General features: G+C 54.3%; 1 protein-coding gene across 2 annotated transcripts; it reads right to left on the reverse strand.

The window, feature by feature from the left end:
• Positions 1–497: 497 nt before the first annotated feature.
• PRCD (photoreceptor disc component) lies at positions 498–14,091 on the reverse strand. Of its 2 annotated transcripts, XM_073798438.1 has the most exons (6): positions 13,670–14,091; positions 12,473–12,644; positions 12,110–12,178; positions 10,001–10,075; positions 9,514–9,602; positions 498–923 (listed from the first exon to the last, which is right to left on the reverse strand). In XM_073798438.1, the coding sequence occupies exons 2-4, from the start codon at positions 12,544–12,546 to the stop codon at positions 10,054–10,056; spliced, it is 165 nt and encodes a 54-aa protein (XP_073654539.1). In that variant the 5' UTR covers positions 12,547–12,644; positions 13,670–14,091; the 3' UTR covers positions 498–923; positions 9,514–9,602; positions 10,001–10,053. The 2 variants fall into 2 exon arrangements, with proteins under 2 accessions (XP_073654539.1, XP_033703989.1); XM_033848098.2 differs by having other exon boundaries at positions 12,473–14,091.
• Between the last annotated feature and the right edge of the window lie 467 nt (positions 14,092–14,558).

Genomic DNA, 14,558 nt, shown 5'->3' on the forward strand with positions numbered 1-14,558 from the left:
TGGGCTGTGGCCAAGCGGCCAGAGCAAAATGCAATGAGAGGCCTGCGTCTGAGCACACGTCAGGTGCACTGCTTAGGCAATCCAGAAATAACTGAGAAAGACTTCAAAGAATGCACCAGAATTCCTGAATGAGCTGGCAAGGGCTCAGAGCTGTTGAGACCGAAATGCCGAGGCCAGTGTGCCTTCATTTGCACTCGTTGCTGGTGAGGTCTAGGACGTTTGAGTTTTACATTATTCAAGGCCGGCGTAGACCTCTATTTATTACATGGAAAGAGTCACACAGTCTAGTGATAAGTGACAGAAGTAGATCACAAGCTGAACAGGGCAAGAGTCCCCAGCGCCGTTCAAGGGACCTCGACTCTGAGTGCAAAGGGGAAATCTGGTCAGCTGGCCTGCTGTGCTCAAGCGGTCAGCTCACTGAGTTCCAGTCACTGCTAGGATTTAAGACATGGTATCCGAAACCCACATATAGAAAATAGAGTCTTTAAATATTGAGGTGAATTTCTTAACCTGAAAAGGAATCTTTAATTTTATTAGTAAAAGCATGAGGAGGGTAGGTATATCCCAAGCAGCTGGCTGCTTAACTGGGAGCAGATGCACCAGTGATATCCCGGGAAGTTCACCCGTGTGGCAGGCACTCCTAGTCCTGCAGCTGTCCTTCCTCTGTCTTACAAACAGCAGAGCTACTGAGCAAGCCCCTGCCCTGCCCAAAGGAGTGCATCTCGGCCATAGAAAGCTATTCCCTTTGCCAGGAATTGTTTCAGGAAAGGGCCTGCGGCGCAGTTCTGCCAGGTTTGGGAACGTTTTCTAGTTTTTAAGAACAGTAGCCTCTCTTCCGGCTTTGGGACATCGTGAGGAGATGCCTGAGAGCACCGAAGCCATCTTGTATCCATGACGCCCGTTTCCCAGCAAGAGCGGAAGGTCTGTGGTGGCAGAGAGGAGAAAAGAGCATGAACCCTTGAAGATGCTTTTGAACTGCTGGAGAAACCAGTCCCCAAACCCCCTGCCTTCAGACCTTTTGTTTGATTCAGAGACACGTATTTTTACATGTTAGTATTTCTGAATGTGGGAGGCATCTTTTGAGCAATGGCATCGTAGTTTCAGTGAAATACAGAGTGTGAGATTTAAGAAAGAAACCACCGTGTTGTTTAAGCCATCTCAAGTTGGGTGTTCTGTTAGAACCAAAATCATCCTGGGCCTCCCTGGTGGCACAGAGGGTAAGAATCCGCCTGCCAGGTCTTCCCTGGTGGCGCAGTGGTTGAGAGTCTGTCTGCCGATGCAGGGGACACGGGTTCATGCCCCGGTCCGGGAAGATCCCACATGCTGCGGAGCGGCTGGGCCCGTGAGCCATGGCCGCTGGGCCTGCGCGTCCGGAGCCTGTGCTTCACAGCAGGAGAGGCCACAACAGTGAGAGGCCCGCGTACCACCAAAAAAAAAAAAAGAATCCGCCTGCCAGTGCAGGGGACAGGGGTTCGAGACATGGTCCGGGAAGATCCCACATGCCGCGGAGCAACTAAGCCCGTGCGCTACAACTACTGAGCCCGCGTGCCACAACTACTGAAGCCCGTGCGCCTAGAGCCCGTGCTCCGCAACAAGAGAAGCCATCGCAATGAGAAGCCTGCACACCGCAACAAAGAGTAGCCCCTGCTTGCTGCAACTAGAGAAAGCCGCACGCAGCAACAAAGACCCAACTCAGCCAAAAAAAGAATCAAAATCATCCTAAATGATATGATCGACATTTTCCGAAATTTTTTTTTTTTAATGATTATTCTCTGGAAGGATGGATCGTGGTAAAATAAAGACAAACTGACACACTCAAATTACCATCCTGAAAAAAATAACAGCTGGTGTCTAGTGTTGACTCCGTGCCAGGCACTGCTCTAAACACCTTTTTTAAAAAACCACTTTATTGAGATCTGAGTGACATACAAAAAGCTGCCCATATTTAATGTATAAAACTTGACGATTCTAAGCACCTTCAGTTTGCTATCTCATTTGACTCTCACAACAGCCCTGTCATTATCCTCCCATTTTGCAGCCAAAGTGCAGAAAGATGAAAGTCATTAGTAAGTAGGGGCACTGAGAACTCAATCTAGCCTCCAAACCTATGGTTTTAACTGCTATGCTGGATTTCCTGGAAAAATACGCTATGACAGTGGATCATGTTTTGTTAACTCTGGTGATTTTAATTCATCCAGCTAGAAAGCCCATCATAAAAGCATAGGGGATGTTTTCCCTTCAGTTTCTCAGGACTGTGAAAGAGGGCCACAAATCCTGTTCAGGATCTGGGACCATTGAACATAGCTTTAACTTCCTGGAGGAGAAGAAACAGAACAACACGAACCCTAATTATTGAGGATGGATGACCTTGGGTTGCGGTGGATTCTTTCCTGTGTTGACCAATAGCACACACTTCACTCGCCTGCTCGGAAGATCTGTTGCCTCTCATAAAATTATTACTTAATGGGTTTTTAAAAAAATAAGTGAATTTGAAGAATAGGTAATATCCCATTGACCTCTTCTGCTGTTTTCTGGACACATCTCTCCTTCCCAGAAACCCTGCCTTCTCACAACTGCTGCAGCACCTTTGCTCATGCTGTTTGTTTCCTTTGCGTTGACATTTCCTTCCCTTCATCCTTCCCTCTGCGTAGCAAATCCCAACTCATGCTTCAGTACCCCCTTGAGAAATCTTACCTGAGGTGCTCGAGCAGTCCCCTAGCTCTTTCCTCAGCGTCCACAGCAGGCTGTTTCAGCACACGCTCTGCTGCTTTGAGCTGAGTAACCCCAAGCAGATGACTTCACCTCTCTCTAAGGTTCCTTATCTGCAACAGGAGGAGGCAGAGGCTCTCCCAAACCCCACACGACGGTCTTAGGACTGTGCACGCAAAGAGTATCTAGCACGCCCGGGCACGAGGGAAGCACTCAGTAAGCGGCACTCTTATTATGTGAACATACATACTTCTTTTAATGCTCACTGTTTTATGATGATTTGTTTTCGTGTCTGGCTTTTCTACTAGACAGCAAGGCAAGAATCAAGTCTTCGTTCTTGTTTTTTTTGGTTTTTTTTTTTTTGAAATTCTTTAAGTCATCTTTTTTGAGGTGTAATTTACATACAATAAAATGCATCCATTTAAAATGTACAGTGCAGTAGTCCAATAAGGAATACACCTATGCAGCCACGACCCCATCACAATTGAGAACATCTTCATCGCCCGGAGATCCCCTTCACACCCTTTTACAGTCAGGTCTCCATACAGCCCCGGCCCCAGACAACCACTGGTCTGCTTTCTGTCACTAGAGATTAGTTTTCCCTGTTCCAGAATTTCATATAAATGGAGTCATACCGTAGGTGCTCTTCTGTGTCTGGCTTCTCTCAATTACCCGTGTTGTGGCTTAGATCAGTAGTTCATTTCCTTTTTAATTACTGAATATCATTCCATTGTATGAATAGACCACAACATTTTTATTCCCGTGCATGTTGGTGGACCTTTGGGCTGTTTCCAGTTTGGAGCTATGATGAATAAAACTGCAATGAACATTTTTGTACAAACCTTTTTGTGGACATAAGTTTTCATCCCTCTTAGATGACTGCAGGGGAAACTGTCAAACGGGTTTCCCAAGTGCTTTGTGACGCTTACACTCCCCCAGCAACATATTACAGAGTTACACTTGCTCCACACCCTTACCAACACCTGTTATGGTCCGTCTTTAAGCCATTCTGGTAGGTGTGTCATAATGTCTCATTGTGGTTTTAACGTGCATTTCCCCGTTGACTATCACGCTGAGCATCTTTCTGTGTGTTTGTTGGCCCTATGTATACTTTTTTGTGAAGTGTCTTTTAAAACCCTCCCTTTTTGTATTGGCCTATCTTCTTATTGAGTTGTGAAAGTTCTTTAAATATTCCGGATACAGGTCCTTTCTCAGATACTTGCTTGGGAGATATTATCTCCCAGTCTTTCCAGTTTTGATCAAGTCCAGTTTATCCATTTTGCTTTTATGGTTAGTGCTTTCTGTATTCTATTGAAAGGATTTTCCTTTCTCCACTGAATCACCTTTGTCCTGTCTTTGGATCTCATTGATCTGTATGTATGTCCTTTGCAAAGCCCCCCACCCAGCACCGTCTTGAACTCTCATCATGTCTCCTCATCCTAGTGAGACCACCGTGGTCTGCGTGGTCTGCCCTCCCCGCGCCGCAGGCAGGGAACTGTCTGAGGCAGACGCTGAGGCAATCATGAGGTCACCGTCCTGTGTGCTGTGCATTGTCAAGTGTCTGTTTCTTATATTTTGCGCAGTTTTCTGGTTGTTTGTGGCAGGAAGTCTTAATTCATTTCTGCATCCACAGTGCCTGGCACACAGACACTCCGTGAATGTCTGTTGAGTGAGCGAGCCCTTGTTAGCACCTCCAGACACAGTCCACCAGAGTCTCTCTTTTTTTTTTTTTTTTTTTGCGGTACGTGGGCCTCTCACTCTTGTGGCCTCTCCCGTTGCGGAGCACAGGCTCCGGACGCGCAGGCTCAGCGGCCATGGCTCACGGGCCCAGCCGCTCCGCGGCATGTGGGATCCTCCCGGACCGGGGCACGAACCCGCGTCCCCTGCACCGGCAGGCGGACTCTCAACCACTGCGCCACCAGGGAAGCCCCAGAGTCTCTTTTGATTGGGAGAAGCTGTGGAGCCCCCAGGGGTCATCTGGTCCATCCCCTGCATCTTAGTAGACAGTTCTTTTCCTGAGGATGGTCATTAGTCCTTTACGTCCCCAGCGCCAGCCCACCTGGGTTCAACACATGCCTATTAAATGGGGAGATTGAGGTCCAGAGAAGGAAAGGTCAAGTGACCAGGCAGTGGCTGGGCTGGCAGAACTGGACCTCCCAGGCCAGGATCTTGGTCTTGTACTAACCAGCAGGGCAGGCACTGCCTCTTATCACTGTCTCATTCCCAGCACCTCACACAGGATTTGTACATTGTAGGCTCCCAATACGTGCTTGTTAGATAGGAGCAAGTGAATAAATGGAATAGTTTCCTCTAATACTTAGTATAGCTGGCTTCTGCGTGTGATGTTATGTGGGCGTGTGTGTGTTCACAGAAGGATAGGACTGGCCATTCCTACCCAGGCTCGTAGGTCATGGTCATCTGTAACTCTTTCTTTTAATTTTCTCTCCACCCTCTAGGCTTAGTCCCCACTAGGGGGCATGTGCATTCCACAGAGAGGGTCTGCAGTTCTAAAGTTCCAGGACTTGTTTCCAGTTTGTCCGTGGATCCCTCCTGAAGCTACCTCCTTGGTCCACATGCCCTGCGCCCTCCCCCTGCAAAAACAAACAGCTCCCCGCTCCTCTAGCTCCGCCTCCAGCCGGGCCGCTGGCTGCCATCGTCTCCCTCCCAGGGGCTCTGCCCTGGTTGAAGGAGGTAGCAGAATGGCAGTGGCAGTGGCTCTCAGTGCTGGCCTCGCCGTCCGTCACCCCTGCCGGTGGCCACTGCTTCCTCCCTGAAGGGGATGACAGATCCTGGAGGGGCCACTCTCCTCCTTCCCCTCAGCTGGTAGACAAGGACTGGCCTTTCGGGACCCAGAGTCTGGTCTGCCCTTGAACCCCAGGTTCCTGAGGAGAGAGCATGTGAATCACCCTGGCAAACCCCGCCCGGCCCACCTGCAAAGGCACTGCTGGGCTGAGGCCGCAGCTCTCATGCCTTGTGCCTGGAGGACGGTCACCCCAGGCTTTCTCACAGGCCCCGCTCTGGACTCAGTTTCTTCCTCGCCCGACAGCCTCACAAGCTTTGGCATCAGCGTTGCCCAGGCACAGGTCCTGGCTTTGCCACCAGCGGCGCGTGACCTTGAGTGGGTTCTGTGAACCTCACTTTCCGTATTGGGTAAATGAGGTTAACAGCAGTTCCTGCCTCATAAGTGAGACAGTGCTTATGAATAAAGCTCTTGGTACAGCGCCTAGCACGGAGTAAGTGTCTGAGACCCATTAGCCAGTATTAATAATATGAGTAGTGTCATCATCACGATAGTCAAGTAAACCTTAATATGAGCCACTTGGCTACTCTCCTTCTTTTGAGGCTCACAGAGAAGCATTACTGCCTCTATCTCAAGGTCTTGGGCTTCTTCCTAACAGTGAGGGCCCTGCAGAGGGGCCCTGGGAGCCTGGGGGAACCAGTTGGGTCCCCTGCCGTTGTGCCAGCCTCCAATAGGCGCCGTGCCCCCTAGTCTAGGACCGGGGCCTGTGCTCTCTGCCCCTGCCCAGGACTATCTTGCCTGTAGACACTCGGTCACACGTTTGGGATGGGCGGGTACTCTCCCCGGTTGCATCTGCACCCTAGGGTGATGGCAGGCAGCTGTGGCAGCTGCTTCCCTTGCTCCCCCGCCCCACCCCTGGCACCTCATTAGCTCTCTGGTCGTGTCCCAATCTCCAGGAGAGACTGGCAGCGGCCCTGAGCTGCAGCCACAGAAGTAGCAGACAGCACCTCCCCGCTCGCTCCCGGCTGCTGCCCTCGGCCACCCTGCAGCTCCGAGCAGCCTTTTCCCTGTCACTCAGGCTCCCATCAGTAGGGAGATTAGCATTCAGACGGAGGATGGAAAAGAATCAGGACAACCACCTCCTGTCTTCTCTGGGAGCTGAGATTCATTCGGAGAAGCAGAGCCCGTTGCGGGGAAGGTATCCGGGCCAGGACCCTCCCACTGGAGGTTGGGACAGGGTTCTAGATACCGAGAAGCAACAGCGGTGCACTCTGGTACCATCTCACTGGGTGCTGGGTCTTACTAGGTGGCCCCCACCCAGAAGTTCCACCTCCTGCTCTCCTCTCATTTGTTTCAGGGTTGCCCGTTGCCCAGCTGGTGTGTATGTGGAAAGACAGGCCAGAAAGGGCTGTGGGGAGGGGGTGAGGGACTCTAGCTGTTCTGAACCTACTAACTGTTCTGAAATGACTAACTGTTCAGTAATTGACAGTTTATAAACACAATTACACTAGCTTACATATACTGAACACTCACTAAACATGGTAAGCCCTTGACACGCATTATCTAATTTAACACTACAATAATCCTGTGAGAAGGTTTACTGTTATCTCCATCTTATAGATGAGGAAACTGAGGCATAGAGACGTTCAGTAACCTACCCAAGGCCACAGAGGTAGGACGTGGTGGCGGCGTCAAGATTTCAACCCGGTGCCCTGACTCGGGGCTCCTCCCTCTCAGATCCTTTATCATCATTTCATAAGAGCCCACACCCCGGACCAGGAGTGACCCAGCTCTGTCTCTCGAGTTGCCCTTAATCCCCCCCTCCTGTTATGGTCAGTCTACCAAGCCCCTGAATTTTCCTGCTCCCATTTCCAAGCAGCGGCTCTTTCCAAGGAAATGGGAGGGGAGAAGGACTCAGCCTTTTGGGAACATTGGGTCCACCCCCAGCATGGGCTTCCTACCAGCTGCTGTGACAGGAGATGGTGGGCCGAGGAAGGGGCGCCTCGGTCCCGGGCAGCCTCCCGTAGAGGCTCTCTAGGCCGAGGGTGGCAACTCTCTGCAGCAGAAGCTGCCAATGTGCAGACTGTGCAGAGAGCCCAGGGGTGGGAGAGCCCTGAGAAGAAGAGGCGAGCGTGGGCCGGGTGTGTGGGGAAGGTGTAAACACAATCTGCTCCCACCGAAGCCAGCCTGCTCCCTGGGGGAGAGAGCCCCTCCCGCCCAGCCCACATGGCACCCCGGCTGCCAGGGCCTGGGCAGCCTCCAAGCCCAGGCAGACACATCCCCCCACCTCCAGTAGCCCCTTCCTCTTGCTTTCCCTCCCTCCATCTGGAACCAGTCCCCAGAGGAGCCTTCATCTCCTGAGCAGGCTCTTAGAACAGGGCTGCAAAGGGGTGTCACTTTGTGGATGTGCGTCTGGGCCGTGAGCCAGCCCCGGTGCCGCTAGGCGACCTTGGTCTGACAATTCCTCAGCCCAGTGGAAGGAGACAGGCAACTTGAAAATGGCAGAGAGCGGAGGCAAGGATGAAGTGACAGGAATATGGCAAGTAGATTAGAGAATGGATGCATACATTGGATCACGGAGTACAGACTGGGTCCCAGAGCAGTGCGCTCCGGCCCTCAGCCTGAGAGTCCTGTCACCAGGAAGGCTGATGCCTCCCAGGGAGAAAGACATGCTGACGGGAGCTGAGACAGGTGGTCACGAACTCGTGGCCCGCGTCAGGGGTGCAGCTCCTTCCCCTGATGAGACCCTTCCCCTGCCTCCGCCCTGCCCTACTTTGTGAGGCTCCCACAGAACCGCCAGGCTCCCTGCAGCAGCCCCCCCAACTCCCCATCACTTCAGAGTGGGTTCCCCGAGTCCAGTCGGCTGCACCTCACCCTTTCCTGCTGTCTAGAGAACTCCCCCAGCTCCTCTTTCCTGAAAGTCAGGGGCGGGGCCCAGCCGGGCAGAGACCTCGTTGCTGGATGGGCAATGGGGGCTGGATGGGGAGGTGAGATGCACGTGGGGGGAGTCTGGGGGGCTTTGGAAGACGAATGGCTGCAAGGCAGCTGGCAGCAGCAGCCTGCAGGGTCTGCGCCTGGACCGCAGGGAGCAGAAGCGGAAATCTGCTTTTCTGTCTGCTCAGGATCAGGCAGGATGGTAAAGAGAGAGAAAGGGCAGAGCAGCTGGGGGCAAAGGAGGCCACCGCCGTTACCGAGCAGTCAGCAGATTGACGGAAGCAAGTGTCATGCTTTTTCCCTTCCCACATGCTACTGCCCATCTGGGACACGGGCACGCGTGCACACACACACACACACACAGAAGACACACTCCGAGGACAAGCTGTGAGTTGCTTCCATCCAGCTGTAGGCAGACATGTCACAGATCCGAACGGCATTTCCTATTGATCATTTCAGCAGAGCAGCCAGTGGCAGGGTGACCTCTGGGGACCAGGGAGAGGCAAATGTCATAGGAAGTGAGTGCCACCATCGCAAAGTGACACCACACAGCCCTGGACAAGCTGAGCTGCCAAAGATGGGCGGCCAGGCCAGTAATACCGCGTCTTCCACTGAGCAGCTGCAGACTTGCAGGCGGCTTCAGGGAGGCCTGCGCTGTGGGCGTGAAGAGCATGGGCTCTGCAACCTGCCTGTGAGCCTGGGGTCCTCCACTTACTAGCTGGGTGACGCTGGGCAAATCAGCAAAGCTCTCTGTGAGTTTCCTCATTTCTAAACCGTGGACAATAACATGACCAGCCTCCGTGGGTTGTTGCGAGGGTTCAGAGGAGGGTGAAAGGGCAGCCCTTCCTTTGTGAATGTGAACCATCTCTGTCCCTCAGTTCTGGAGTCTCCTCGCCCCCCACTTGTTCCCTCCTCTAGCCCCGGGCTGCAGGGGTTGCCCCCGAGTTAAATGGGGGGACCCCACTGAGTCCCTCTCTCTGGGCCTCCTCAGAGGAAGGGAGCCCGTCCCAGAGCCTGAGCGTCTCTGCCCCTCCCGCCTGCCCGGCCAGGCCCAGCTTCAGAAGCCCCAGAGCCAGGGCCTTGGGGGAAGCGCAGACTGGTGGGTCTGGGGGCCGAAAAGGGGAGTCTACCTTCTCAACGGCTGCTTTCCCTAGTCTCCCTCCTGCAGCTCCTTCCACCACGGTGTCCTTCGGGGGTGGGGGGCACACCAGGACGTGAGCTGAAAGAGAAAACCAAGCCGGGTCGGCTCTCTCTCCCACCCCAGAGCGGGGCCTTGTATTTCAGAGTGGGCATCCCAGAGCACTGCCTCTCCCTGAGAAGTCCTCTAGACAGCCTACAGGCCCCCAGCAGGACCACCATCCCCAGGCCTAGAAAATGCTGTTGAGACCACACGTAGTTCTCTTAAAACTAACCCTTGCCCTGTGGCCTGGAACATAACAGGCTCAAAGTAGGAGCCGACGGAAGGAGTCCACCCTCCTACCCTTAACCTCCATCGTGACCACAGAGCTGAAGACAGCCTGCTCTGCTCCCACATGGCCAGGCCTTGCGTGCTCTGTATTCTTCCTTTCTTGTCCCCAGCCCTGCCTTCTCTCCTCCAGGCTGCAGCCCCTGCCCTACCTGCCAGCTGATCCCAGGCCCTGGCGCGGAGCTCCTCCTGAAGAGGCGAGGGCTTACTTCAGCGGTTCTTTCTCTCTAAACAGAAAAGAGCACGGAGTCAGAAGACTGGAGGATGACCCTCCCACGCTTCCAGCCTTCCCCTTCCTCCTGCCCCCAAGCCTAGCGATTCACCCCACTATTGAGGAACAGCAACACCCCAGAAGCCAATTGGAATTTATGACTGTGGAACCGGAGAGCAGAACTTTCACGTCTACTGCCCCGCTGGGCCAGCCCTCTGTGGAGCCACCACTGGCAGAAGGGGTTGGTTGGTAGACCAGTTAGCTGGGTCCCAAGGAGTTAACAGGCAGCTGCTTCCTTCTGGCAAGGCCACAGCAGACCAGGCCCAGCCAGATGGTCCCAGATTTGGCCTTTTCTCTCCCAACAGGAGGTCCAGGGGCATTTCAGTCGAGGAGATGGACGGCCTGAAGTCAGGGACCTGTCAGTCCCACATCAGCCACAAATTGGGTGGACGATGTTGAGTAAGTCATTTACGTCTCCCTGCCCCTCAGCTTCTTGCACCATTGACAAGAGCTAGAAACACCTGAACTGCCAAACCTTTGGGGCCATGGAGACTTCTGAGTGAGTTAATGTATGAGAAACCCCTGCGGAAGAATAAAGCACTGATCATATAACAGCAAGAGTAGAGCTGGCGCTAACTGAGCAGCTACTCTGTGCTGAGTGCTTTACTACGGTTATCTCATTTAAACCTCACAGAAACCTCACAACCAGTCCGTTATTAATCCCAGTTTATACATATGAATAAAAAGATTACATAATTTGCCCACAGCCTCTCAGTAAGAGCGGAGGTAGGATTTAAACTCAGGCTGCCCCGCTCCAGACCCAAACTCAACAGTGAGGACCAGTCAGCATTTGAGGGCCCAGTGATCGTCATTTTAAACGTGTCAGCCCATTTCACCGGTAGCCATAATTAGGCACCATTGTGACCCTCTCAGCTAGCCCAGCTATCGAGGAAGGGCGTCACAGAAATGACTCTGCTTCCTGCACAGGCCCTGGGCTTCCCAGGAGGCCCTCTGACATTCCAAACCTGGGGGAACCCAAGGACTGAGAAGTCAGAGCAGAGACACAGAGAAAGACCCAAGTTCTCGGCTTGCCAACCTTGACGTATTTATGGGGCACACTGCAGGCACATCGCCCACTCCCTGGAAGAGACGTGGGGTGCACAGGCGAGCATGCATGTTCACTGTCTTAGCCGTCTGAGCCTCCTTTCAGGGGAGTGAGAGAAGCAGTGCCGGGGGCTAGAAGATGCTTCCACAGCAGAGAATTTCACTCTTCAGATAGGTCCCCCACACTAGATGGGCCCAAAGGCACAAATGAACATTTCCAACTGTATGTTCTTCAGAAATATGTGCTGACTTTTCAGTGTCTTCTTGGGCATAGAGCCCCTATCATCAAAGGACACTAGTCAGCGGGGAAGGAAAAGTCCAGAAGTTCCCCAATCTTCACCCCTGGTAAAGGCCACATGGCTCCAGAATAGGGAAGAGTTAACTTTCTGGCCACTGGAGACAGTGTCCTGCCCGCAGGGACTGCCCAGCCAATGGCACTCAGTGCTGATGATGTCATGCTCCTCCTGCGCCTTCTATTGGGGACTGGACAGCGAATCCTGCTGGAGGTTCAGGCAGCTCCGCTGCTGCCGAGGCTGGGGGGGCTGGGGGGGCTGGGGGGGCGGGGGGGGGCAGCGGGAGAGGGAGGGGGAAGGGAAGGCAAGCAAAGCAACGCAGAGCTGCTTCTGCCTCATCCCTCTCTCCACTCCCCCTGCACCTTCCAACAGAAGGGACCCTGGGGACCACCCCGCACTAGGACAAGCAAGGCAGAGAAATTTTGGTCCAGAGGAGAAGCTGGGAGTCCCATTCCCAACTGGAGAAAACAGACATTCGGCCTGCCCACTAGGCATACAGTGAGCAGGGTAGCTGGGGTGAGGGGCCAGCGTGGAGCACGCACGCACACACACACATACCCACGAACACCCCCGGGGCCTGGGCAGGGACAGGGGACAGCGGCAGCCTCCTTAGCGACACCCTTCCTCCTCCACCCTAGACTCTTCTGCCTTACCTGCCTGAGGACTGGAGGTCTGTTTCCAAGCTGCTGCCCATAACTGCCCCATCTACTCCACTGGGCTCTCTGTGGGAGGGAAAAGAGGCAGGCAGAGCTGTGGGCAGCACCCAGACCCCAGACCCCGCTCCTGCTTCTCTGCAAGACCTAAGCCACATTGGGCTCTGGAACCGGAGGCTGTGGCCAGCGTCTTTGAAGGGCTCCAAGTTCCCCCTACTTCGAGGGGGAACCTCTCAGGGCTCCCTGGCAAGTCCCTCCCAGCCTCCCTGGAGCCCAGGCAGCCCCCGCCCGCCTTCAGCTTGGCTGTAACCCAGCGCAGTAGTTTCTCCCCCACCCCAGCCCATGGCCCAGTCAGTTTCTCACGGTTGGACCCTGTTGGCGAATCGGCGGCGCCAGAGCATGGCCAAGGTGCTGAGCAGGAAGAGGGTAGTGCACATGGCTCAGCTGCCCCATCCCCTCCAGACCGCGTCCGCAGGAGAAGGCCAAGATGGCCCCTGCCAGCTCTCCCGAGCCCCCGCGGTCCTTCCTGAGGCTCCTGCAGGCGACGGATTAGGAGGCTCAAGCTGATTAGTGGGGTCAGCAGACCCGACCTTGTGAAGACTGACTGACCTCACTGGACCCGGTTGTCCCCCCTCCCCGTGGCAGGGTAAATCGACCTCAGTCTGTTCTGGACGTAGGTATAAGTAAGCCCCGGGCCTGACCCTCAAGGGACTTAGAGTCTAGACAAACGCACGGGCAAGTTAAACAAATGACCACCACAGACAGACTTAGGCTATTCACGGTGCCTGCAGAGCACTCTGGGAGTTGCAAGCATCAGGGGAATCTTCAGAGAGGAGCTGGGCTCATCTGTATTTGCAGGAGCTCAAGGAAGGGTGGGCCCACAGACAGAAGACTCCGCCAGGGCTGCAGACGTGAAAGCACAGGGCATGTTCTGGCAACTGGAAGTTGAGTATTGGTGGAGTCATGATGTCACAGGGGAGGCATCGGGAGGGGAGGAGGACAGGGGAAGAATATAGATGATGAAGCCAGAAAGACAAGGGAGGCCAGGGAGTGAAGGGCTGGCTAAGTGGTTCACTTCTAACCTCTGGACAGCCGTTTCCAAATGTTTCTGATTACATACCTTCTTCAGTAAAAGGCAGAATCTAAGTGTGCACTCAGGAAAAGGGACATATGCATCCACTCATAAATTATATACTATATTACTGTGCAAACTGTATTAGTCCCGCACCAGAGACATACATAAAACTTGTAAAGGGTGAGATCAAAGTGAATAGAATCAAGATTTCTCCTACTTTCTGTCCACATCCCAGGGGAACCTCTTGGGCAGCCGTTTGGACGGCCACTGCACTGGCTCTTGGGAAGCTATCAGAGGCGGCCCAGGAAGCACGCGGAGCACAGGCCAAAAGAGAGAACACGGGTCTGAGAGTGGCGTAAGAAACTAAGCCCACACACTCTCCTCCATCTCTCTCCAAGACCCCCAGAAGAGGGCATTAGAGTTTCCCTCCCTCAACTGAGACCTGAGCGGCAAGAGGCCTCCCGCCCAGGATTCCAGTAACGTACCTGAACCCTGGGCTCCAGCAAGGCCCGGAGCTAGGGCTGTGCCCTAGGGCCCTCTGCTTTGAAATAGAATTTTTAAAAATAAACACGTAAACCAAAGCTGAAGAGGAGAGCCGCCACCTCTTGCCGTACTTGAGCAGTGGACACAGACTTGGGAAGGGCAGTGTCAGCAGGGAGTCTTAGGGAGAACTGGACACACCCCACAAGAGCCGTCACATGTGTCACATGTTTCAGATGCTTGCAGCCCGGGTCTGGCCTCAGGCTTCAACTGGGAGTCAGAGGTGGGACCCCCTCCATACCAGAATCGAGCAGCTGCTTGCAGGGTGGGGACCAGGTGGCTCTCAGAGGCACAGTCCCCACCTCTGGTCCAATCCCCTTCCCTGAGAAGGCCACCAGGACAAGAATTTGTCTCCTCCACCCACAGAACCCCTCCCTAATCCAGGTCCTGGTGGCTGAGATGTCTCCAGCGCCCTGGGCCTCCCCCACCACCAAGACTTCCTAGCAACCCCACCGACCCACCCACCGCAGGTCCGCTCTGCCCGGCCCAGCGGCCTCTCCTTCGAGCTTTTCTCCCCCACGGTCAGAATTAGGAGCGGCGCCAGGTTTGGGCCTGCCTGTGTCATCAGTAAGCCACCCAGGGCCTTCTTTCTGACGCCACGTGCGTGCCCCGAGGGGGAGGAGTGCTGGCGGGAAGGAAAGGCTGGCGCAGGCCTCTGGCGCTCAAGTTCGACAGCCGCCCCCCATCCCCGCATTGGTGTTTTCCTGTAAGGTGTTGGCGTAGGGAGATGACCCCAGTCCTAAACCCTCCAGAGTCTGGGGTCCGGAGCTCCGCGGGTGGCGCCGCGGCCCCCCGGCTGGCTCGGGAGAGGCCGGGAGCGAGCGGGAACTCAGC

The sequence above is a fragment of the Tursiops truncatus genome, chromosome 20, assembly GCF_011762595.2.
Source record: "Tursiops truncatus isolate mTurTru1 chromosome 20, mTurTru1.mat.Y, whole genome shotgun sequence".
In the NCBI taxonomy this organism is placed as follows: domain Eukaryota; kingdom Metazoa; phylum Chordata; class Mammalia; order Artiodactyla; family Delphinidae; genus Tursiops; species Tursiops truncatus.

Bases quoted from the DNA above. Each gene is read 5' to 3' on its own strand.
- PRCD (XM_073798438.1), bottom strand. From the start codon at position 12,546: ATGTGCACTACCCTCTTCCTGCTCAGCACCTTGGCCATGCTCTGGCGC. The intron at 12,179-12,472 runs GTGAGAAACTGA...TCCCTCCCACAG, and splicing joins TTCGCCAACAGGGTCCAACC to AGAGCCCAGTGGAGTAGATG. The intron at 10,076-12,109 runs GTAAGGCAGAAG...TTTTCTGTTTAG, and splicing joins GACCTCCAGTCCTCAGGCAG to AGAGAAAGAACCGCTGAAGT.